The 27320-nt window shown below is 41.2% G+C and overlaps 1 protein-coding gene across 1 annotated transcript; it reads right to left on the bottom strand.

Moving 5' to 3' along the window:
* On the bottom strand, nt 1–11421 carry LOC308233322 (tripartite motif-containing protein 5-like). Its single transcript, XM_080640246.1, has 7 exons — nt 10942–11421; nt 10288–10383; nt 9427–9657; nt 4106–4128; nt 2092–2192; nt 1765–1791; nt 1–1298 (listed from the first exon to the last, which is right to left on the bottom strand). The coding sequence occupies exons 1-7, from the start codon at nt 11359–11361 to the stop codon at nt 856–858; spliced, it is 1341 nt and encodes a 446-aa protein (XP_080496372.1). The 5' UTR covers nt 11362–11421; the 3' UTR covers nt 1–855.
* Nucleotides 11422–27320: the final 15899 nt, after the last annotated feature.

Here is a 27320-nt window from a genome sequence, read left to right as displayed (position 1 = left end):
AATTAGTGGGGAAAATGTTTATTCAGTTGAGACACTTACATGTTATACACTTAATGACATTTTTCTTCTCACAATAATTCTAACTATGGTGGATTTTATTACCAGGACCATTTAAAGAAAATAAAATCAGCATTCAAGTATTTTATTAATGGTTCACTGTGCATATTTGGAGAGACTGGACTTGAACTCAGACACTCTGGACACAAAGTTTCCACTCTTGGTACATATTATTTATAATATTTTCTCCTTCACTCTTTGACGAAAAATGAACATCATGGGGTAAACTGACACACACTTGAGGACTCATTCTGAAGTAAATGACTCCTATACAGGGTTTTTAATAATGTACAACAGTTGTTAAAAAGCTTTCCATCATCTTCTCCGTCAGAGGCAGAGGACATGAGATGTTAAAAATTGGTAGAGATGTTACCTACATGCATGTCATTTTTAATGAGGCATTAGTCATTTTCCTTAGAATTATAAAAATGATGATTCATAATTCTTTATTAATGCAAATAAGATATTGGGAGAAAGATTACATGAGGTAAATTGTATACCCTACTGATGAAGGAAGGGTATTCAAATCAAAAGAAAGAAAGCAGCAAAGATAAGATGGTGACAGTGATGCAGAAAAACTCAGTTTGTTAGATGCATTCAAGGAAAGAGACTCTACACAGAAGTGGGTGAGGGTATGAGAGGTTTAAGATTTTGGAGAACACAGTTTCAGGGAGTCAGAACATTTCATAGGATTGAAATATGGATAAATTTCCTGATTAAAGCAACATGAAGAGAATTTATAGATGAGAAACCCATGGTTTGTGATATTAAAAAATGAGACACTGCGAGCATTGTAGTCTAGGAAAACTCCAATACGAGGGGAGGAATGGTCAGGAACAGGGTTAAGGATGAGGGTTTGGAGGAGGCAGAATTCACAAAAGCCTGATATTCAGAATAATTCTGTAACCCTATAACCCAGTAACCATTTTTAGGTTGATACCGAGAGCAAACAGGCTGATGATTTTTACCTTGTTTTCCAAAATCCATCCTAATGGAGAAAGGATATTTCCCCACACATACCCCCAAAATCCAGGCTTGTTTCTGTGACACATCTACCTCCCAGTAATGCTTCCCTGATGTGATAGACGGTAATCCCAGGACACCATAATCCTCATAACCTTCTCTCTCATATGGACAATGTGCTTTCTGATAATAGTCACCGAAGTCACTTCTCACTTCTCTCTCATATGCAAAAATAGCAATATTTGAATTAGCCCTCCGATGATCCAGGGTCACATTTGCTGTAAAAAAAATTACAGTGCTAGGTGAGGAAAATGATGTACTATTACTTGTGACATTGCAAGAGAGATAGATCTTCAGAATAAAATGAGTAGGAACTGGGAAAAACTTGTTTTGGTCTTTGAGGAGCAGGGTAACATTGCAGAAATATAATATGTATGTGTGTTGGAAGGAAAACATGGATCTTCACAACCTCTCACACCCTCACCCACTTCTGTGTAGAGCCTCTTTCCTTGGGTGCATATAACAAACTGAGTGTATCTGCACCACTGTCACCATCTTATCTTTGCTGCCTTTTGTTTTCTTTTTTCTGATTTGAACACACTTCCTTCATTAGTAGGAATATTTGCCTCATGTTACATTTATCCCAATATCTTATTTGCATTAGTAAAGAGACCTAATAGAAATGCAATATTCTAAAAGAAGATGAGGACAGGGTAGCTTCATGATACTCTGATTTTTACTTACCCCAGTAGCGGCGCACCTCTGTCAGTTCTGAAATTAGAAAAAATACATAATATAAAATATAAGCAAAAGAGTCTACATGTCTACATTTAAATCTATTTTCTCCCCAGATCAGGGGAAAGACTGGTGTCTATGTAAGGTAGTACATGGAAGAATGAGAGGTGAACAAGGCAGTTGACCACTCCCCAGTGAATATGCCTATATAGTCAGCACATTATATCCATTTTCCTTTGTCTCCTCTACCCACATCTAGAAACTGAACTCTTCTTCCTCTTTAACCACCATCATAACAAGAATCCACAGATACCCACTTGCTCTAGCATTCCTCACCATTAAACACTTGCAGCATCCCTCTCAAATCAGGAACTTGGAACACTCTCCTTTGATCCTTGGAGAGAGTTTCTAGCTTCTTCAGAGTGAAGGTCTTACTCCTAGGAACGACAAAAAAAGATCTCCAAACCTCTGAAATTTTTGTCTTTCCAAAACCACTGATTTTTATCCATTCATCCAATTGAACACTTGAGCCCCCTTCCATGGACCCCTGAGAAAGTAGAGAGTAGGCCTCTGCACTTAGAGCCCTTTCCTGGACCCCAGAGGAAGCAGAGGGTAGACTTCTGAACTTAGAGCCAGAAAAATTGTGCTTGTTCCACTTTCCCAGGTGCCTTTTGTTTGATCTTGGGAAGGAGTATACCTCTCAGAAGCACAGTTTATTCCTTTCAACATGAATATCCTCTCCCTCTCTAACTTCTAAAAATCATATGAAATTATATGCAATAGTGGATTTCTTTAAAATGCAAAATTTGGTACCTTGAAATGAATTAATGTAAGGAAAAGCCATGACATGGATGTAGGGTCCCAGCATTATGACAAGAAAGGAAGGTTGCAGAACCTAGTTCCTGGTGGTTTGAGGCATACTGTGTGGGAATAGTGTCTGGAGAGGACCAAGACCTTTAAATGTTACTCCTCATTAGGGAGGTCCCCAGAACAATATCTGAGATTTCAGTTGCTCTGGGGAAAAAAAAATGTAACATTTGGAAAAGACATTATAGACACTGTACTTACAGTGATCTGAATTTCATGTGCTTGGAAGAGATTAATGTTGCCAAGTAGATGTTCAAATTTAGACATAGCAGTAGCCGCTTTAGGCCAGTGGTTAGAGCATCAGCCAGAGGACTGAAGGGTTGCAGGTTCTATTCCTATCAAGGGCATGTGACTGGGTTGCAGGTTTGAACTTCAGACCCAGTTGGGCATGTGTGGGAGGCAATCAGTTGATGTGTCTCTCTCACATTGATGTTTCTCTCTCTCTCTCTCTCTCTCTCTCTCTCTCTCTCTCTCCCTCACTACCACTCTCCCTAGGTTCCAATCACTATCTGATGATCAATGGACAAGAAGTAGTATTTTTGGGTGAGGATTAAAAAAAGTTTAGACACAAAGATGGTGCCCTTCCATTGATGTCAAAAGTACATGAACAAGAGCCCTAGCTGGTTTGGCTCAGTGGATAGAGCATCAGCCTGTGGACTGAAGCGTCCCAGGCCTAATTCCAGTCAAAAGCTCATGCCCAGGTTGTGCTTGATCCTTAGTAGGGGGGACGAAGGAGGCAGCTGACCAATGATTCTCTCTCATCATTGAAGTTTCTATCTCTCTCTCCCTCTCCCTTCCTCTCTGCAATCAATTTTTTAAAAAAATACGTGAGAAAGATGGATCAATTGTTTGTTCCAGGGTCAAAATATTCATTGATATTTAAGTCTGTTTTTGGAAAATACAGAGAAACCATTTTGGTTTGAGTATTTTATAACTATTGAGAATTAACCAGATTTTATGGTAGGATATTTAGGTGGGGAGAAGGTGCTGAGTTTGGATTAGAGGCAGTTAAACATAAGATGCTGCAGGATCAGGCCCATGTGACCACATTAATTTTGTTCAATCAGCATGTCTGTATCTAACTCAGATTTCTGCAGTTCATAGCTGATGGTTTTATTGTTGGAATGTCATGTTTTCTTCAGCTCCTAAGCAGCCAGAATTTGAGACAACTCAGTTACATTTAAATTTCTGCTCTAGGAATAGAAGATACCAGGTCCTTTTATGTTGAGGGAAGGTCAATTGTGTGTGTGTGGGGGGGGGGGGGGGGGGAGGAGACATATGTACTACTATTTGTAATACTTTAAACAATAAAAAAATTTTTAAAAATACTCAATCCATATGTGAACAGAAATTCAAGATAAAACTACAACCAGCTTGTTCTGCCCTGAGCAATATTTTATTCTAATTAACTACCAGATAACTTTAATGGCTTTAAACCTCTTTTTACAGGAGAAAACGTTCATTGTTCATCTTTCACACATACCTTTCCAGGATGCCATTCACATCCTAGGGACAAAAGAGAAAACATGAGTCAAAAAGTAATAAGTCCTCCTCACTTACAAAGCTTCATCACATTCCCAGCAACCTCCTGATCTGGTGGGAATAGAGATGGTCCTAATGTGAGAACAAAATAGTAAAGAAAAGACCTAGGTCTATCATTTCAGAAGACTCATGAAAAGTTGTCAGTTTTTCTAAAATATTGACCCTTGTGGCAGCACACCTTTAGCTTCCAGTACCTGGAGATGAGATATATTTATGAGAAAAGCATGAGGCCCCTCATATTTTCCCATGTTCATAGACTACTCATGAGATGATTTGAATAATTCATGGTTTGCTCACTTATTCAACACAAATGTAAAGTGATTAACTATTACTTGTCTAGTTTTATGCCTTGATTGGAAGAATCAAAGATGAGTAGTTACAGTATTTCTCAAAAATTCACATGGCTTCCACTGAGTGTATAAGTAAACAAATGTATTAATGTAGGCATTTCTCAAATCTCCCTTCTTGTTTCACCCACTATCCACAGTTAATCTTATCCACACCCTTAAATTCGACACACACTTATGTATAATTTTTCCAAAGTCTTTATTTTTACTCAGATGTGTCTCTTAAATGCAGGTTACTATAATGCCTAGTAAAGCAGCCACAGGAACCAGTAACTTAGGCTGTTTACTATGTAACTTACTTTTCAGCAAACAAATTACTACCTCTTTTCTATACCTTTGTCCATGTTACCAACATCCACTTGGTCACTGTTCTAAATATTACAATATTTACTGTGTTTTGGTCTCTAACAAGGCAGTTTAGTCCATATTGTTAATTTTTTTGTCATCTGAACTTGTTTATCATTGCAGATTTATTCCTTTAAACAGATATGCACAAATATATTTGGTATCATCTATCTGAGACTAACTTTTTTCATGACACCCAAAACTAGGCCAACCAGAGGATCTACATACACATAAACACACACACACACACACACACACACACACACACACACACACACACACACACAAAATTTGCTTGGTTCTCTGTATTAGGGTCTTGTTGTACATGACAAAAAGAAATTAAAAATAGGTAAAGTAGAGAAGATGAAAAGGAATTTGGGGGACAGTTGTAATTTAATCAAGCTTCATTTTGAAGCTCAAACATTGTATTCAGGATCTGGTTTATGTAATTCTCCAAACTCTATTTACCTCTTTATTGACCTTATCCTCAGTTCATGAAAAAAAAAAATAATTATATCCTCATATAAATTTTCCCCAAAAAATATATCTTCCAAGTTATATCAAACTAGAGGCCTGGTGCACAAAACTTGTGCATGGGGGGGAGGAGTTGTTCCTCAGCCCAGCCTGAACCCTCTCCAATCTGGGACCCCTCGAGGGATGTCTGACTGCCCGTTTAGTAAATGGGCAGTCGAACATCCCTCTCACAATCCAGGACTGCTGACTCCCAACTGCTCCCTGCCTGCCTTCCTGATTGCCCCTAACCACTTCTGCCTGCCAGCCTGATCACCCCCTAACCACTCCTCTGCCAGCCTGATTGATGCCTAACTGCTCCCCTGCCAGCCTGTTTTCCCCTAACTGCCCTCCCCTGCAGGCCTGGTTCCCCCCAACTGCTCTCCCCTGCAGGCCTGGGTCCCTCTCAACTGCCTTTCCCTGCAGGCCTGGTTGCCCCCAACTTCCCTCCTCTGTCAGCTTGGTCATCCCTAACTGCCCTCTCCTGCAGGCTTGATCGCCCCGAACTGCCCTCCCTTGCAGGCCTGGTCCCTCCCAATTGCCCTCCCTTGCTGGCCATCTTGTGGTGGCCATCTTGTGTCCACATGGGGGCAGGATCTTTGACCACATGGGGGCAGCCATCTTGTGTGTTGAAGTGATGGTCAATCTGCATATTACTCTTTTATTAGATAGGATAGAGGCCTGGTGCATGGGAGGGGGCCAGCTGGTTAGCCCTGAAGGGTGTCCTGGATCAGGTTGGGGGTTCCCTTGGGGCATGGGGTGGCCTGGGCGAGGGGCCTGTGGTGGTTTGCAGGCCAGCCATGCCCCCTGGCAACCCAAGCGGAGGCTCTGGTATCTGGGGTTTATTATCTTCTACAATTGAAACTTTGTAGCCTGTAGTGGAGGCCTGGGCTGGCTAGGGTGTGCGGAAAGCTTGGCTTCCTCCATCACTGGGGGCAACCCTAGCACCTGCTCTTTCCAGCTCCGTGGCTGGCGCCATTTCTGTTTGGATTTATGTATCTTCTATCATTGAAACTTTGTAGCCTTGAGTGGAGGCCTAGGCCGGCAAGGGCAGGCGGAAAGCTTGGCTTCCTCCATTGCTGGGGAAACCCAAGCCTCCCTCTTGCTCTCTGTGGCCGTAGCCATCTTGGTTGGGTTTATTTGCATATTCACTCCTAATTGGCTGGTGGACATGGCTTGTGGGTGTAGGGGAGTGATGGTTAATTTGCATATTACTCTTTTATTAGATAGGATAATTCTAAGGCTTGCATGGCATGGGACTGCATTGGATTAAGTGCCCATATTAAAAGTATCATTGTACTGTTGCTGAAGTAATATAAAGCAATGTTGGAGGCAAGTATCCATATTTTACTGGAATTAATTTAGTATTAATATGCAATAGATCTTGATTAAATTGGATGCATATTGTAACAAGAAGAGCAACCACCACAAAAATAAAGCGTAAAACAAATTTTATACTAGAAATATTTAGTTAACTCAAAAGAAGCTATTCAATGAGAAAGAGAACAATGAAAATTGTAGGTGGCATATAAAAGGTAATAGCACAATATAAGTTAAATAGAGCTACAATAACAATTGCATGAAATGTCATTGCCTTAATTCACCATTTAAAAGACAGAGTGTGCTGGACTAGCTAAAAAGCAACTTATAGTATTGCTGTCTACAGGAGACATATTTTGGATTCAAAGATACAAATTTGGCAAATATAAAAAGAGAACCTTGGACAAAATGATGGACTAGGTAAAGAACGTGCTTGTTTCCTCCAAAACTCGCATCAAAATTATAATTAAATTATAGAATAACCACCTTTGAGAACCACATGATGACAAGCTAAAAGACTGCTATAACTAAAAATTTGAAGAAGCCACCTTAAGGCTGGTAGGAAGGGTGGAGACGAAACTGGCTGGTTATATACCCATGTGTGGAGGTTAAGAAATGGGACAGCCATTCAGCCTGAGGGGCAATTCCACTCACCAACGTGCAACAGCAATCAAGACTCAACTACAATAAGAGAGCACACACAACCCAATAGCACCTTTTTCAGATGAATATGGAAACTGTACCACTGTTTCCCAAAGGACACCTACCATATAAAGCCATTCTGCCAAGGCTGAGAGATATAACAGATATACTAAATACATAGGAATAAACATGGAAAGGCAGCAAAAAAGATGAGACAAAGAAACATGTCCCAAATGAAAGATCAGGGCAAAATTTCTGAAAAACAACTGAACAAAATGGAGGCAAGCAATCTACCAAATGCAGGATTCTAAACCAAATGCAGGTTATAAGGATGCTCAATGAACTTAAGAAAATAGTAGATTATTTTACTGAGAACTTCAACAAAGAGTCAGGAAACTTGAAAAAGAAGACAGACAGCATAAAAAGACCCAGTGAGAAATGAATAGAGAGAAAATCTTAAAAGCAGCAGGAGAAAAGCAGTCAGTTACATATCAGGGGGCTCCTGTAAGACTATCAGCTGATTTCTTAACATGAAATATTCGAAGTGATGAAAAGCAATGACATACAATCTATATTACTCTACCCAGTAAGGCTATCATTTAGAATTTAAGAAACCATAACAAGCTTCCCAGATAAGAAAAAGTTGAAGTTCACCACCACCAAATCAGTATTACAAGAAATGTTAGAGATTCAAGAAAAAGAAAAATATATAAATAAGAAAATAATCACAATGTAGAAGACTTGTGATTATCAACCAGCTCAATTTAACTCTAACTGGCATCTATAGACCCTTTCACCAATCAATACACAATTTTTTTTCAAATTCATATAAAAATTTGGACATACAATATTTTAGTATCAATATATTTAAAGGACTTAAATAATAAAATATATGCTTTCTGAGTAGAAAGGAATTAACTTAAAAATATGCAACAGAAGAAAAAGTAAAAATCACCAAGAGTTTGTAAATTAACAGTTTCAAATATTTCAAGGGTTAAGATGAAAATAACAAAGAAAAGTTGAAAATACATTGAGTTGAATCTAAATAACAAGTAAATAATCCAAAAGTGTGGAATATAGCTAAAACTATGCATTTATATAATTTAAAAAAAGCAGAAAAGATTGTTGAATCAGTGGTCAAACTTCCCATTTTAGGAAGCTAGAAAAAGAACAATAAATTAAACCAATACACACATGCACACAAACACATACACACACTCATGTATGAATGTGCATGTACATATACATTTACAAAGTAAACTATATAAGAACATAAATCTATGATATTGAAAGGTTAAAAATAAATAAATCAATTAAGTTTATTCTTGAAAAAAAATCAATAAAATTAAGCAAATATAACTAAACTGACAAAAAAATCACTGAAATGAGGAATAAAAGATGGGCCAATACTGTAAGTACTGCAGAAATGAAAGAGATTCTAAGAAATTATAAGGACTAAATTCATGTTTGTAAATCTGAAAACTTAGAATGGACAAATTTCTACAAAGATGTATATTATCAAAAACTGATTCCAGAAACACACACACACACACACACCACATAAATACCCAAGAAAATCTCTCACAGTAAAAAAAATATTTATATTTTAAACCTTTCCCCAAAAAAGGCCCAGAGTGAGATGGTTTCACTGGTGCATTTATTGAATAATGAAAGAATAAATAGTACCAATCCTTCTCAATTGCTTATCCAGAAAACAATTGTTTATTCAGAAAAAGGAGAAGAATCTCAACACATTCTATGAAGAAAAAACAACTCTTGGATAATAAAAAGGTATCTGAAAAAAGTTTTAGGCTAGGTCACAAATATAGTGCCCTGCAGAATATAATTGGAGACAATAGATCTTTTCTCCACAGTCATTTTTGCGCTGTAATTAGTACATTATAAAAGTAAAAATGAGATTTTCCCTTGTTATTCATCATTTGATGATTTCCATAACCTCTGAAATAGATGCAAGTAAGGGTTACTACAAGACCAAAGGAACCTCAGTGTCACAACAAATAGCACGGCCACACATTGGAGGAAACTTAGTCTTTATTTTCCTCAAATTCAGATGCTGATGATTCATTCTGAGTCTTACCTGCAGCATCTCTGCTGTTGACCCCTGTAACCGACACTGCAGATCCCAGATGAGATTTCTCAACAACTGGCTCTTCTGGATCAGCTCACTGCCACCCTGGGCCAGGTAACTGAGAACATCTCTCTCCTCCTTCTCCAGCCTTTGCAGCTCCTTCTGCTCCTCACAGTCCAGGATACCTCTCAGTTCTTTAAAATAATCCTGGATACTTTGGCTTTCATTTTCTATTAGATCCTTCAAGAATGAAAAAAAAAGAGAGGGACTCAGGCTATCAGGAAGAGACTGGAAGCCAGAAAAAGAAGTATTTGATTTGGAAGTTCTCGAAGGGAAGAGAGATGGAAGCACAGGAACAATTTTTGGGGAGGCTGATATTTCCTATTATGTCTTCTCATCACATCCCAAAATAATGGCCTCAAATCTGCACTGTGGAAACAAAATGGGACACATAGGTGTGGCTCAGCTCTCACAGAGCTGCCTAAGGCAGTCATGCCTTCCAGCATTACCCCTGACCCCCACCCCAACCTCTACCTAATGTTGAACATCAAGAACATGAGCCATTGGCAACAGTCTTCCCCTGAAAGAGTTAAAGGCTCAAAATAATCACAGACATGAACACAGAATTCACTAGCCTTCTTCACCAGATAATCTCTCTATGAGAATAACTAACCTACAAATATCTGTGTTTGTTTGTAACAGATTCATTTTCTGCCCAAGCCCTACCAAGGAAAGGATAAAGAATGGCTAATCAATAAATCTGGACATACCAACTGCCAGGGAACAAGAAGATAGGGAGCTCCTTGTAACTAGCACCCAAGATCCTACCCAGAATCTTATCTAGCTACCTCAGTAAGAGTCTCCTCCTACCTTCCAGGAAGTTGTTTCCTCTTCAAGGTCAGCTCCCAATTTTTCAGCTTCCTGCTGCTTTGCAATCAGACTGTCCAGAGCTTTCTGGAGCTTCTCCTGTGAGAGAGGAATCACATCAGGGTCAAGCTTTGGGCTTGCTTATCATCAGAAGAGAGGACAAGTGGGGAAGAAATCAGGTTGATCTCTAAAGAGACTTGAGTTTATAGAAACTGCAAAATGACAATTTGAATATGTGATTTGAAGGAAATCTGATGAGGTTATGTGTTCTTTAAGACTCAGATGATAGAAGTCACCATTACTATGTCAAGAGAAGACTGATTCTCTTTGCCCTAGAAGGAAAAACTTGATCCTATGTAAGGAAAAAATTTAGGTTTTGATTCACTCTCCTGTCCAAAGGGACAATGACAGCTTTGCTTGTGCACCAAGCCTCCACCTATTAGCACAAGGTATAAAAATGTCTACTTCTGATTTAGTGTCTGCTCATCATTTGAATGCACAGAAAAGCCTTTCAGGTCTTGGAAGGTGAACATAGGAAGAAAAGTGACCACAGGCCTCATGGTTATGGTGGCAATATAATTACAGTCAAATGCAAAGTTAAGATTTCTCATCAAGTGCTATTTTCTGCCCTGTCTTTCCTCCATCCCAGTCTATTACCTGGTACTTCTGGGCAATCTCCTCCATGAGGAATGTGTGGTGACCATGGTGCTCTGGAGATCGCTCGCAAAGCCAACAAATGATCTTCCCATGCTCCTGGCAGAAGAGCAGGAGTTTCTCTCCATGGTGCACACAGAGATCACTCTTTTGCTCCTCCTCTGGGCTCAACTTGACCTCCCTGAGCACCTCCACTATGTTAGCCAAATGCAGACTAGGCCGCAGGTTCCCAGGCTGATAACTGATCCTGCACACAGGGCAGCTGCTCTCTCCTTGGCTGATCGTGGACTCTTTGTTGTTTGCAGTGATGCAGGCTTGGCAGAAGCTGTGCCCACAGTCCAGGCTCATGGGTTCTGTTAGGAGCTCCAGGCAGATGGGGCAGGTCACCACTTCCTTTATGTTCACCAGGATTCCTGAAGCCATCGCAGCTGCTCCCTGTTCCTTCCTACCTGTTCTGAACTGAGGCTCCTCTTGTTCACTGATCTTTGCCTGATTGGAAAGATTAAAAGGGGGCAGAGTAAGAACAGTGGGAATAAATGTTGTTAATTGTATAGAAATCAAAGACAGGGAAAGAACAAATATAGGGACATAAAAGAAGAGGTAGAGAGACAGAGAAATGATCACAGTGACCTGGCAAAAAGGACTTTTTATAATAATTTTAAATACTTTAGTTAATCTGACATGACAAATTTCATTTCTTTCTGTGCAATGGTTGTTATTGATCTTTACTTTTATTGAACAAAAGGATGGTCTGAGGTATTTTATACAAAGAAAAGATGTTTGTGTGACCCAACATCTCTCCTTCTTCTTCTTTCCTTTACCAAACACATCCTCAATAATAAATGCACCAAACCACTTTTGGATCTGGGCTTCGATACCCACTCTTCTCTCAGCAGGCAATGCTGCCCCTGGTAGTATTCATTCTCATACTTCAGTCAACAATCTCCTTCCATGTTCCTTTATCAGAAAGACCTGCTCTAACTTGCTTACTTACAGTGTAACCATTGCCATCATTTGCTGTGTGTTTGAAAAGATTTCTCTTATTATTTTGACATGATATGTGACACTGTGTTTGTGTACCCCGCAAGAGCAAACCCTTTATCAGATCTGTACATAGAGATAGTAAGTGACTTACAAGGATCTTATCTTCAATACACAGAGTTGCAATGAACCTACTATGTTCAAGGTCCCCATCAGGGGTCTGTTCCTACATTATCAAGTTAATCAAAGATGAAACAAGTAACTTAGGAAATTGTGAGGATTCTTGAGTTGATAAATGGTAAAATTTCACATTTTCCTAGAAATTTGCCAATGATGTTGATAGGAGCCTCATGGTGTGTATGTTGATGGTCAAGCAAGATAGCATAAATATACTTTAGAATCATGTAAGTCACATATCTGAAAAATTAGAAATTCAGATGAAATATATATCAGTCTTTGGAAAGAAATCTAAAAATATTAGGCAAGATCACTCAACTAGTTTTTCTTTTTTTTACATATGTTTTTATTGATTTCAGAGGAAGGAAGAGGGAGAGAGAGACAGAAACATCAATGATGAGAGAGAATCATTGATTTGATTCGTCCAGCAAGTCCCACATTGAGGATGGAGCCTGCAATCTGGGCATGTGTCCTGAAAGGGAATCGAACCATGACCTCCTGGTTCATAGATCAATACTCAACTACTGAGCAACACTGGCAGGACTCAACTAATTTTTCATCACTACAAATTACAAGCTAATACTAATACCCATAAACACAAAAATGAGTCTGAACAGAGAGTTCAAACCACTATGACCCTGACACTCACTTGGAATGTACAGCAAATTAATATATATATACTGAGTGGTCAGATTATTATGACCACCTGATGTTTGTCTGCAAATTAGCCCTACACTGCATCGTATGGGATATGGAAGCCAAAGGCCTGTTTGAACACCTTTGCTGTCTGCAGTTACCAAGATAAAATGTCTCCAATTTGCACAGGAACACAAGGATTGGACAGTCGAGCATTGGAAAAAAGTCATGTGGTCTGATGAATCACGTTTCCAGTTGCATCATGCAGATGGCAGAGTGAGAATTTCGCAGAAATAGCATGAAAGCATGCACCCCACATGCATGAGTACAACCCTTCAAGCTGGTGGGGGCAGTGTTATGGTTTGGGGCATATTTTCCTGGCATGATTTGGGCCCTTTAATTCGTGTGGAACAATGTCTGAATAGCACAACATACCTAAGTATCATTGCTGATCAAGTTCATCCTATCATGTTGATGGTGTATCCCAATGAAGATGGCTTCTTCCAACAAGACAATGCGCCATGCCACGGTGCTTGTATTGTGCAGGAGTGGTTTCAAGAACATGAGGGAGACTTTACCTTGCTTAGGTGGCCCCCACAATCACCAGATCTCAATTCAATTGAGTATTTGTGGGATGAAGTTAAAAAAGCCATCAGGCAGCTGGTTCCACAACCATCAGATCTCACAAAACTGGACAGTGCTATTCATCAGGCATGGTGTCAGATTCCTCGCATCATCTTTCAATATCTCGTGGAGTCAATGCCAAGAAGAATATCCACAGTATTGAAGGCAAAAGGTGGCCCAACGAAGTACTGATGGGGTGGTCATAATAATCTGGCCACTCAGTGTATATATATGCAAGCGGATGTGACAAACAATACTAGAGAAATGTGTGTGTTGGGAAATCAAATAATGGGACAGGTAAAGAGCTATCCAGAAATTCTAACTTGAAAACATAATGGTTAACCTGAAAGCTGAATATTAGGGAAATATGGCATATGGGGGAGAAAAAAATTATTAGGTAAAGGAAATGATCTGTTCATTGAAGACACACCACCTTGTCTGATTTTGAAAAATGCCAGTGTCGCTAGTGTGAGAAAACTGCTAGCCTATAGTGATAATGACATATGGCCGTTGGACAATTCACCGATTTTGTAACATTTACCGACACTTTTCCAAGAGCAAAAGAAATGATCAGTGTTGGGGGCTGTGGAATATTAGATAGATTCAGTACAATTGAGAAAATGAGTAGGATATATGCACAATTTCCCAGGAGACATGATGATAGCCTTTAGGACAAGGAGGTGAAGGGAATGGGGAGCAGGGGTAAGAGTGAAACACAGGATGAGGTAAGAGAAAAAGATTGGCAGTGCTATTATATACTTTGTAACAAAGGCACAACATCAAGCCTGGGCTCTTTCTTCCCATAGAGGTAATATTGGCTAATTCTTCTAATAAGTTGGGTTTTTGTTTTTGTTTCTGGAGAACTCGTGAGGCTACAATAAAGTGGAAGGTCAGCTGCCTTCAAGGCCACATTGTTGACAGCAAAATTAGACGATGTGGAAAGTGCATTGGACTAGGAGGACTTCCTATGTACCTCAAGTGCCAGGTAACAAGCTTAGACTTCATTTTCCATAAGGGGATTCTGACATTTTAACCACCTGTGTGTCTTTTAGGTCCTTGGACTTTGTGCCTACTGGCTTTCACAACATAATTGTGCACTCTAGCTCTAGGCTTACATAACCTTTGGTGGTTTCTCACACATATACTAAGTCTGGCTTCGCAAAAGGCTGAGAGATAACAGGAATGAAGTACTTTCTATAGCACTGAGAAGATCATCACTAATAGCTCCGCTAAGGTAGCCAATGTCAGCATGCCCAGTCTCCTGTCCTGTATCTCCAGCTCAGCTAAGTGACCCTGGCAGTTAACTATCAGGTAACATAGATAGTAATGACCATCCAAATTGGAAATGATGCTGGTGGTCTGTTAGGAAGGGTATTATAGAGTGGTGACACAGTGTTGCTCATTCTCCCACCTGGACTCAGTATAGCCCTGTAGCTACAGTTTAGGCTCAGGATTCTCTAAGGAACTCCAACTAAATAGGGCTATGAAGCAATAAACAAAGAAAGAAAAGATCTCAGTAGATACCCATGTCTTGATGGTTGCCAAAGTTTGAAGGTAAAAGGAAGATATGCAGTATGAGATAAGTTTTCCCTTTGCTCTTTGCTCAGAGGGAAAAGTTATAAAGGCTGCATGGAGATGGATTTAGACACACTAACACTGTTCATTGGTGCAATGCTCATCAGACATGAAGGGAACCTGATAAGCAATGAGGCTGAAGTAGAACAGAAGTGTATTCCAGCTAGTGGTCCAGATACTGAAAACAGCCCAGAGGCCATATGCAGTTAGCACTGGCTGCAGAGACTTTGGTCCAGATCATTTTACGACTCCAGCATAATCCAAACAAGGTGTAAGAACCTCCAAATATCTCTCATCCTATCCAAGATCCAACAAATCCTGAGACCTACCAAAAGTCTGTGGAGGAGAGAGGAAAAGAGCATGCATTCTGCCTTGGGGCTGCAGAATTTATTTTTGTGGTGGGGCTACAGAAGGTAAGGTCAAAGCAGCTGCTGCCACAGGACACAGAAGAGGAAAGTACAGAAGAACTTGAGTCCTCACACATGGAGTTTGACCCCACCACTACCTAAGCAGTGACTCTGTGGCTCCACAGCAAGCAGGGAGATAGATATGGGAACATGAGTGGTATCTACTCTGGAGGGATATAACAAATGCCAAGCCCATCCTTGAGGACCAGGGGGGTTGTGCCCCACATCAGGCTCCCTAACCCCTGCCAGAGACCTGAGCTCACAAAATGTCTGTCCTCAAAAACCAACAAGGCTTATGCCCAGGAGAACCATAGAGGTATAGGGAACAGGCGATTCCTCTCTTAAAGGGTTCCTGCACAGGACTTGAAGGACTGATAGTATTTGCACTAGGACCCACTCAAAAGCAGAGGTTTGAGAATTGCCTAGACCATGTGTGAAGGAGATCTCTTTCCTGCTGGAGGAGTGGAAGGAAGCCTGTTGGACTTGCCTGAGGCAGAGATGTGGGAGTGGGGGTGACATTGGAGCTCCATCCTCTATCTTGCCATTGCAGGGCTCCATTTTCCTCTAATCCAGCGGTTCTCAACCTGTGGGTCGCGACCCCTTTGGGGGTCGAACGGCCCTTTCACAGGGGTCACCTAAGACCATCGGAAAACACAGATATTTACATTATGATTCGTAACAGTAGCAAAATTACAGTTATGAAGTAGCAACGAAAATAATTTTATGGTTGGAAGTCACCACAACATGAGGAACTGTATTAAAGGGTACGGCATTAGGAAGGTTGAGAACCACTGCCTGTCAGTGCTCCTGAGTGTACATGCCGCATCCCCCTGCTGCTGCTGGGCTGCCAGAGCTGTCTGGAGAGGGCCCATGCCTCACTCATCTTGCAGGGCCACCACCCCTGAGTGCTAGAACTCTTGAGGAAGTTCATTAATGTGGTGCAGATTAAAACATTGATGGAAGGAGGTAGGATAGAAGACAGAAATCTAAATATAGAGGGATGGGAAGAGTTGCAATATTTCCGAGTTCCCCAAGTGTCCAAATGCCAAGAACAGGTTCACCTTTTCAGGGATGGTTACTGACCCATGGTACAGGAGAGGTTTCAAGCATGTTGGCTAAACCCCTTATAGGACTTTATCAAATTATGGAGACACTAGCTCTCAGGTCAATTTGTTTCAAAGAAGTCATTTGGGTGCATTCTATAGAAATTGAGAGTTTTATGCCACAGGTGAATTCATTTGTTATTGTGATTTTAATAAAAAATTTACTTTCTCCTGTTTTGAGGGACCTGTAATAGCCCCTGAGAATTCAGTTAGTATACACCAGACATGGAATTTGTCCCAGTATAAAAAACAGATACATGAGCCCTAACTGGTTTGGCTCAGTGGATAGAGCGTCAGCCTGCGGACTGAAAGGTCCCAGGTTCAATTTCGATTTCGGTCAAGGGCATGTACCTTGGTTGCGGGCACATCCCCAGTAGGGGGTGTGCAAGAGGCAGCTGCTTAATGTTTCTCTCTCATCGATGTTTCTAACTCTCTATCCCTCTCCCTTCCTCCCTGTAAAAATCAATAAAATATATTTAAAAACAACAACAACAACAACAACAAAAACAGATACATTATCTCTGAGATGAGGGAGGAAAAGAAAGTACACATCAAAATCTAAGTAACACAGAGATCAAGGTACAAATTGCTCAAAGGTGAGATTAAGATGCACTTCTTTTTGAAAAATTATCAACTCCTTTTTTTAGCTTCATGCAAGGGAAAAGTGAGTAAAGAGTTAATATAATAACAAAGGAGGAGAATGTGTAACATGATGCAGAACACGTTCTAAAGCAGGAGAGGACACCAGAGAGTCATAGGGTGCACTGAGGTAACTGAGCAATGGCCCTGAGGAGAGAATAAATCCCCTATTCTTGGACCTCCAAGAGGCAAGTGTCCACATGGGGACTGCAGAGATGGGCAGCAATCTGGTCACCCAGCCTCCCTCATCAGGCTGGCCAAAGTGCTGGTCATTTATCAGGAAGGTTGTGAAAGCTTCCCAGAAGTTACCAAGACAAGAGTAAAGGATCAGCATTCAGGGGAGGGGCAGCAGTTGTCATGTCCTGTATCAAAGGTGGCAAGAAAAAGCCCCTGAAGCAGCCCAAGAAGCCAGCCAAGGAGATGGATGAGGAAAATAAGGCATTCCAGTAGCAAAAGAGGGCAGAAAGCAAAGGCTAAGGGGAAAGGCCCCCAGAACACATATGAAATGAAAGAATCTGGCCAGAAATGAGCTGTTCCTTGTGCCTGGGGCAATGGTGATCCTAAATTACATTCCTGTTTTCACATCTGGATTTCTTGGGATAATATCTGTTTCCACTTACAGCTAGAATGAAGTGTTGTCTGCGAGCTTATTGTAGATTTAAGAATAAAGGTTTGTAAAAATAAATAAATAAATAGTGCTAGGGGAGATCCAAGATGGCGGCGTAGGTAAACACCTAAACTGCTGCCTCACACAACAATTTCAAAACTACAACTAAAAGACAAAACGTCTATCACCCAGAACCACGGGAAAGCTGGCTGAGTGGAAGTTCTACAACTAGAAGGAAAGAGCAAACAGCATTGAGGGGTGCACAAGCGCTGAAAAGCTGAGGTACGGAGACACGAATCGGGCTGGCGACGGGTGACTGGGAGCGCTGCTGTTTTCAACCTGAAGGGAGATAAGCTCCCGATTACTCCGAACTCGTTTCTGGGGAGACGCGGGGGACCCAAACTCCTACGGGGAGAAGCTGGACTGTCTGCCGTGGGGTCGGAAAGTGAGGAAGGCTTGCTTGCAGGGCTGCGAGCAGGAACAATTGTTTATTGTGCTGGGGCGCGGGACACGGTCGGAGACGCAGAGCCGGCTTACTGGCAGCCATTGCTGTTTGCCACGCCCTAGTCTAGTCACGCCCTGAGACCCCACCCTGCACAATCTATGAACCCACCCAAGCTCCAAGCAGCGGCTTTAGCATATGAATGGCCTGCCCTATCGCAGCTTAACCTAGCAAACTTGCAGCCTGGGTCAGACAGCTCCAAAACCTCCAAACCCCAAGCAAAGAGGAGAAAACTGTAGTTCTTGCTGTAGCTCCTGCTGGGTGGCCTCAGACAGTAGCTGACCTGCACCCCATTGGAGATCCAGAAGCCAGTGTACCTAGTGGTCAGTGTGAGACACCAGATTTCAACTCCTCACATCCATAAGTGACACATTCAAGAGGCAGACTCAGTGAGCACCAAAGCCCCACTGAAACAAGTCCTGCAACATAAGCGTGTCTCCAGCGCAGCAGTTCTTCCATTATAGACTCAGCGGGTCCTCACAGCCAATTGGCCTGGAGGTCAATTCCTCCCAGTGTACCAACAGCAATCAAGGCTTAACTACACCAAGACTTTGCACTCAGCCCACAAAGGGGTGTACCAAGAGCGTCCACCTCAGGTGATTGGGGAGGCTGAGCTACTGGCCCTTATAGGTCACCTACCACACAAAGCCACTCCATCAACATAAGGAAGCAACAAAATGCGGAGACAAAGAAACATGTCACGAATGAGAGAAATGGAGGAAAGCAAATTAATGGACGACATAGAGTTCAGAACCACATTTATAAGGTTACTCAAGAATCTTCTAAAAACCGCCGAGAAACTTGTTGAGACCTCCGAGGAGCTTAGTGAGACCTTCAAGGACCTTAATGAGAATGCCAAAAAAATGGAAAAGGACCAGTCAGAAATTAAGCATACACTGTCTGAAATAAAGAATATACAGAAACTCAACTTTAGATCAACGTACCCCAAGAATCAAACCAAAGATCTGAAATATGAGGAAACAAAAAACACCCAACCAGAAAAACAAAAAGAAAAAATCCAAAAATATGAAGATAGTGTAAGGAGCCTCTGGGACAACTTTAAGCGTACCAACATCCGAATTTTTGGGGTGCCAGAAGAAGAGAAAGAGCAAAATATTGAAAACCTATTAGAAGAAATAATGACAGAAAGCTTTCCCTACCTGGTGAAAGAAATAGACTTACAAGTTCAGGAAGCACACAGAACCCCATACAAGAGGAATCCAAAGAGGACCACACCAAGACACATCATAATTAAAATGCCACGGGCAAAAGACAAAGAGAGAATCTTGAAAGCAGCAAGAGAAAAACGGTTAGTTACCTACAAGGGAGCACCCATACGACTGTCAGCTGATTTCTCGGCAGAAACTATGCAGGCCAGAAGGAAGTGGCAAGAAATATTCAAAGTGATGAACAGCAAGAACCTACAACCAAGATTACTCTACCCAGCAAAGCTATCATTCAGAGTTGAAGGTCAGATAAAGAGCTTCACAGACAAGAAAAAGCTAAAGGAGTTCATCACCACCAAACCAGGATTACATGAAATGCTGAAGGGTGTTCTTTAAGAAGAGGAAGAAGAAGAAAAAGGTAAAGATAAAAATTATGAACAACAAAATGACATCAAATACATACCTACCAACAAGTGAATCTAAAAATCAAGTGAATAAAAAATCTGAAGAACAGAATAGACTGGTGAATATAATAGAATCAGGGACATAGAAAGGGAGTGGACTGACAATTCTCAAGGGGGAGGGGGTGTGAGGGGTACGGGAAGAGACTGGACAAAAAGCTTATACCTATGGATGAAGACAGTGGCGGGGGGTAAGGTCATGGGGTGGGGTGGGGAATCAGGTGGAGGGAAGCTATGGGGGGAAAAAAGAGGAACACCTGTAATAATCTGAACAATAAAGATTTATTTTTTAAAAAAAAAGAAAAAAATAATAAAATAAATAGTGCTAATTTAACAAAAGAGTAAGAGGGCCAGCTTCAAGAGGGTCTGATCCCTGGCTGACCCCAGAACCCCATCCCTCCCACATGCTTCCTGATAAAGGCTCTCACTCCTGCTGGCCTCACCAGGAGCTAGGGCTTTATGAAGAGGGAGCACAGGGCTAATCTCACAGGCTTCCTGGAGAATAGGAGGAAGGGATTTTCTGTCTGGGAAAAGGAGTATTCTGGCTCACCTTGGAAAGTTAGAAAGTCAAAACTACAGAATAGGAAGAAGATGAGGTAACTCAGCCTGGAGAAATAATGGTCCCTCCAAAAAACACATAAGACTGCTATTTAAACCTCCCTTCTTTAAAGATCACTCTTCCCCCAGATTTAGTTTTCCTCTTTTCCGCCACCTCAGCAGAGACACCCACCCAAAAGCAGAGCAGCTTCAGAATTTAAGACACCAAACACATTCAGTCTGCTCCCCCAAAGCCTCCTGTCCTTGGTCCCCAGAAACTGCCTCACTTACTTTCAAGAAATATACAGGAGGAGTCTTAACTCAGCGGAGGAGATTAGCTGTAAGTCTGGTCAGTATTCACTCACCAAGCCAGCGACCAGCTCTCCACAGAGGAGTTCCCCCATAGGAGTGGAGTGAGAAATGAAAGTTAAGTTCATAGGGGTAGAAATGAAACAAAGGAAGCAGAACAGAAACTTAAGAAAAGTAACAATGGGAGGTCATCAGTTAGGACACTGAGGGAAGTAAATGCTTCAGTATGTTCTTATCCCTTTTTTAGATTATTCTAGAATGATACTCTCTACAGCCTTCCTAAATACTTAGTAATTTCAATTTAATTCTGTACCTACTAGTTAAGCTTATCCTATATTCATGTCCTGAACTACTTACTAGGGATAAAATCATGATCCAGAAGTCTGGGTACCTGCCCTTCATAATGCAGAGTGTGAATGGGAAGATAACCAGTGATAGAGCTCTGATCATCTGAGCTAAATGGTAGCATCTGTCCTTAGAATCTTAGTAAAAATTCTTCTTTTTAAATAGCAGCTACTAAGAGCTGGTATTTAGAAATTTTTTTTAACCTATTGATAAATTTATTCACAACACTATTGAATCTGATCTAGTCCTTCAGTTAACTACCAGTTTTTGTTTCTGACCTTTCAGACATAATGTGGTACAGCTGTGGCAGTGACATGTTACCAGCAATTGGGAGGAGGGAAGAGGATGGAGGTTTACATATTGTGCTCTTCAAGTGGAGTCTTTCTCTGGGTAACACTCACCCCTCCATAAATGTCCACTTTCCCCACTTCTTTGGGAAACACTTGGACCTTTTTTACACTATCAATCAAAAGCATAACTGAAAATATATCCAAATAAAAATAAATTTTAAAGGTACAATGTATGCATTGCATAGTACTATAATAAAAATAGAATGGCAATAAAATAAAAATAAGTATAATATTTTAAAAGCAGAACTGAAACATTTCTATTTCCTCTACATATTTTTGTACCTTATTATCAATCTTCTGGAAACATGTTTCAGGTGCTGTAGCTACAAGTTGGTAGAAGCCCCAGACAAGGGTCCCTGACTGACAAGGCTGCAGAGCTGGGCAATCTTCACACATTAACTCACATGAGACAGGGGGGACATCTGAAATGTTGATGTCTTTTTAATGAAAGCGCAGATATTTTAGTATTGTTTGTAACTATAGTTGAGTAAGGTAACCTTGCCTTAAAACTCTTCTTGATTCACCTATGTCTATGAGGCAGGAGCTGGAATTTATATAGATGTATTTGGTGAGCCATATCGACAGTTTCCATTTCATGAGTATGAATGAATTTATTTCTAACAACAAATACACTCATGATGCTCTGCAAGTGCAATGATAAGTGTGTAAATTTTGCACAAAGTGAATTCTGAGAGCTTGAAATCTTTTTCCTTTATCATTGTTGTAGATAAGCTGCCAGCAGCATGGAAGAATTAATCAGTTGGGCACTCAGAGGATATTCAGAATAGTAGCCTTTATTGCAGATGCACTAATGCCGTGACTCAGGGGATTCAGTCTCCAAATCCCGAGCGATGAATATGGATGAAGCTTACCCTTCATACCCTTAGTTCCTTTGTCCCCCAAATATAGATCAGGCTTCTCGACTTTTTGTGGGCTTTGCAACCCCCCATGATTTGGGATGGGGACAGTGAGATTACACTCAGAGGCCTGTCTGGTGCAGCGCTGCCAGTCCCCTAAGAGGGTTGTATATGGTTCATGGTTTATGGCCTCTGTAAAATGGGAGTATTCCAGGAAACTGGTTCTGCAAAGCAGGATAGGCATCACAGATAAGAATGGAGTTTATTGGCAAGCAAGAGTGTGCTGCAGAATGCAGGTTACTGACACAGATTCAGATAGCTAGCCCTGCCCCTCCCCAAATGTCTTATTTTCCTCTTCATCATCACATAATACTATAATTGAGTATTCCTTTTCATCCAGCCTTGCACCCCAAAACAATTAGATTAATGAAGGTAGGAAGGGGCCTTCTTTATGTTATTTCTTATTGTGTCAGATTTGTTACAAAATATTGGTGTATTTGGAATGATATTTAAATAGAAAGACATACAGTTATGTTACTATGGATATAATTTTAATTACATTGAACATGCTAATGATAATCATGTTTCTGTTCTATTGTTGGTGTTGCTGTCAACATAACTGCTGTGTTCATATATCAAGTCCACCTGGTGTTGCTCAGTGGTTGAGCATCGACTCAGGAACCAAGAGGTCACCAGTTTAATTCCAGGCCAGGGCACATGCCTGGGTTGTGGGTTTAATTCTCAATAGGGGGTGTGCAGGATGCAGTGGATCATTGATGTTTCTCTCTCATCGATGCTTCTATCTCTCTGTCCCTCTTCCTTCCTTTTTCTTTAAAAATCAATAAAAACATATTTAAAAATCAATAAATGAAAATGGTATTGTTAGCATGTATGTAAACTCCTTTGACAAATTTTAAACAATTCTTCTCACATTCTGTTTTACTCCTAAGTTGTATTCAGATACTTACCTCAATGTCTGTTTTTTATTTATACCACCACACTCTAACCACATTACTTCCTGTGCCCTGTGCTATTTTCAGTCTAGAAACAGTTAAAAATCATAGATCTGAAGTCAGAGAACTTCTCTCCAACAGGAGATGTAGGGACTAAAGGGAACACAGAGCCCTGAGGAGAATGTGTCATTCCCTGGGCCTCAGAACATAATGTGCTGGGGTGTGGACCATAGCAATGTGCTTAGCTCTGGAGATGGACTTTAAGTGATGGGAGAAGGGATATGATTCTAGGTTCCTATTGGCCTGGCAAGCTCTGTTTTCCTCACTGGTGTCTCTCCACATTAAATGTAATGTCTCAGAGGAAGTTCCCAGGACACCAGTACCACTCTCCCTGCCCTCCCAGCCTCTCTTGGGCTTCTGATTTCCTCAAACATTTTCCTGATTAATATTTTTATAATCTCTTCACAGACAAGCTCAAAGACATTAGGCCCCACTTGTAGCTGTTATATTCAAATTATCAATTGGTCCCAGGCTTTGCAGCTCTAAGTGGCCCTCCCTCAACCTACTCAAAAAAATGTATGCTATATCTTGTGGTTTGAGTTTTGAAAGAAAGGGATTTCTTGGGTGATAAAAGATGAAATCTGATAATGAGCCAGCTTCTGTACCCCTTATTAACAAAAGGATTTAGTTCTTCTCATTCTAACTCTGCACCTCATAAAGCATCTCACACAGGGTCTGGAGGGAACACATTAGTTCTCTGGTTCCCAGGATATGGGCTCAGATCAGAGATTCAAAGGGAGGGAAGAGTACAATGATGACTATGGGATTTGTAGGAGGCACACATCCTACCCTGTCCATATGCACTCCTCATAAAAACACTCCATGTGTGGAGCCCTTCACTTCCCTTCAATTGTCAACAAGTTTTGTAGATCAAATGTAGGCTATACTAAAAATTACTCTACTGTATATGTCTGCATTTACCACCAGACCTCACATCATCTTGTTCTCTTTTATCCACTGTGAGAATGAAAAGTAGGACAAACACTTGAAAAAATATCTGGCTGTTTGTTATGTCATAAGATACATTGAACCTAAAAAACCAGTAAATCTATGTGTACTACTTCCTCAAGAGCAAGAAATTGTATTTCAGAAGACTGGACGGGGATCCCATGTTCACTGCAGATTCAACTCCGCTCCCTTTCACTGTGGGAAGGGAGGAAGAACAGGCTTGTCTTCTGTCCTGGGGACTGCCCTAGTCTGTTAGCCCACTAGAAAGAGTGAGGCCAATAAGGAGAAAACAATTGAAAACAAAAGTATGCCCTGTGGAGAAAAACCAAGATGGCGGTATAGGTAAACACCTAAACTGCTGCCTCGCACAACAATTTCAAAACTACAACTAAAAGACAGAACGAACACCATTCAGAACCACAGGAAAGCTGGCTGAGTGAAAATTCTACAACTAGAAGGAAAGAGAAAAGCTCACAGAGAATTGGAGGTACGGCAAAGGGTCTTTGTGCGCGCAGAGAGGAAGGGCGGCTGAGAGCCTGCCTGACTTTCTCTGGCGGAAGGGGGAAGGAAGCCCCCGACCGCACTGAACCCCAGTTCTGACTGCATTGAACCCCAGTTCTGGGCGAGCCCCTGGGGACCCACGCTCTTACGGGGGGAGTCTGGACTCTCGGGTGGAGACCCGGGAGCTGGGGAAGGCAGAAGTCTGAAGGCGTGCTCGTGCCAGTGCGCACAAAGGCTGTGGAGGTTGCCACAGGCTTTCCCTAGTGGAAGGGAGTCAGAGGCTCCTGACTGCACTGAGCCCCAGTTCTGACTGCACTGGACCCCAGTTCCAGGCGAGCCCCTGGAGACCCACGCTCTTGTGGGGGGAATCTGGACTCTCGGGCGGAGACTCGGGAGCCGGGGAAGGCAGAGGTCTGCGCGTGCACACAAGGGCAAGGCTGCCAGGAAGCCAAGACTGTCTGCTCCGCCCTGAGACTCCACCCCATCCAAGCCAAGCACAGAGGCTATTGCAATTTGGCAAGTCTAATCCTATAAGGCTGTCTCCAGCACCGAACTTCTCCCAGCATAGACGCAGCTGATCCTTACAGCCAACTGGCCTGGAGGTCAATTCCTCCCAGTGATACCAACAACAATCAAGACTTAACTACAACAAGGCTGTACACACAGTCCACAAAGGGGTGCACCAAGAGTGTCCACCTCAGGTTAACTGGGGAGGCCGACCCACTGGGCCATATAGGAAACCTAGCACACAAATCTACCCTACCAACTCAGGGAAGCAGTGAAAAATGAAGAGATGAAGAAACAGATCACAAACGAAAGAAATGGAGGAAAATAAACGACTGGATATAGAATTCAAAACCACGGTTATAAGGCTTTTCAAGAATATCCTAGAAAAGGCCGATAAATATAACGAGACCCTCGAAGATATGAAAAAGGACCAAGTAGAAATTAAACATACACTGACTGAAATAAAAAATATTATACAGAGACCCCAAAACAGACTAGAGGAACACAAGAATCAAGTCAAAGAATTGAAATACAAAGAAGCAAAAAACACTCAACCGAAAAAGCAAAAAGCAAAAAAAAAAAATCCAAAAAGTTGAAGATAGTGTAAGAAGACTCTGGGACAACTTCAAGCGTACCAACATCAGAATTATGGGGGTGCCAGAAGAAGAGAGAGAGCAAGATACTGAAAACCTATTTGAAGAAATAATGACCGAAAACTTCCCTGACCTGGTGAAAGAAATAGACTTACAAGTCCAGGAAGTGCACAGAACCCCAAACAAAAGGAATCCAAAGAGGACCACACCAAGACACATCATAATTAAAATGCTAAGAGCAAAAGACAAAGAGAGAATCTTAAAAGCAGCAAGAGAAAAACAGTTAGTTACCTACAAGGGAGCACCCATACGACTGTCAGCTGATTTCTCAACAGAAACTATGCAGGCCAGACGGGAGTGGCAAGAAATTTTCAATGTGCTGAATAGCAAGAACCTACAACCAAGATTACTCTATCCAGCAAAGCTATCATTCAGAATTGAAGGGCTTCACAGATAAGAAAAAGCTGAAGGAGTTCATCACCACCAAACCAGTATTATATGAAATGCTGAAAGGTATTATTCTTAAAGAAGAGGAAGAAGAAAAAAGTGAAGATAAAAATTATGAACAACGAATACATATCTATCAACACGTGAACCTAAAAATCAAGTGAATTAAAAACCTGAGGAACAGAATAATCTGGTGAATATAATAGAATCAGGGGCATAGAAAGGGAATGGACTGATAAATCTCAGGGGGAAAGTGGTATGGGGGTTCATGAAGAGACTGGACAAAAATCATACACCTATGGATGAGGACAGTGGGGGGGAGGTAAGGGCAGAAGGTGGGGTGGGAACTGGGTGGAGGGGAGCTACAGGGGGAAAACGGAGAAACAATTGTAATAATCTGAATAAAGATTTATTAAAATTAAAAAAAAAAGTATGCCGTGTGTGTGTGTGTGTGTGTGTGTGTGTGTGTGTGTATCAGAGGCAGATGTTAAGCAGTCTTAACAGTGGTGATAAGGACCTGAAAAATGTGGTATCTAAACATTCAGATCTTTTTTTTCTTGTAACTAGGGTTTCATCCAGAATTAGAGAACCGGGATTTCCAGTAACTGACAACTCCTGGAGTTGATTTGTCAATAATCGAGGAGTATTGTTAATAAGTCATAGCCCCAGGCATCATAGCAATGGAATGATAGAAAGGCAGAGATCAAAGGGAAAATTTAGATCAATTTCACACACACACACACACACACACACACACTATAATATCCACTTTGCAATCCCTTGTTACATCAAAGATCATCCAAAGTGAGGAATTTATATATCCTTGTGGCCATGCAGAGATGAGAGTAGATAATAATTGACAAGAGAGTCCATTTAGTTAGTTAATTAATTAATTAATGTATTTATTTATTTATTTTAACTTTTACTTCTTCAGGGAGAGATTTGGGAATAAAAATTCTGGAAGACAAGGGGATGGTGGGAATATCCATTGCAAATATCATGCTCCTGCTGTCTCTTTGGAGAACTGGCTTTTCTCTTGTTCCTGCAAGCTTGCACCTCACTGCAAAAGTGAGGCTGAACTGGGCAACAAAACACTG

Source organism: Plecotus auritus (genome assembly GCF_963455305.1).
Source record: "Plecotus auritus genome assembly, chromosome: 9".
Classification (NCBI taxonomy): Eukaryota; Metazoa; Chordata; class Mammalia; order Chiroptera; family Vespertilionidae; genus Plecotus; species Plecotus auritus.
Note: the sequence above shows the minus strand (reverse complement) of the source record. Positions and strands in the feature narration are given on the sequence as shown.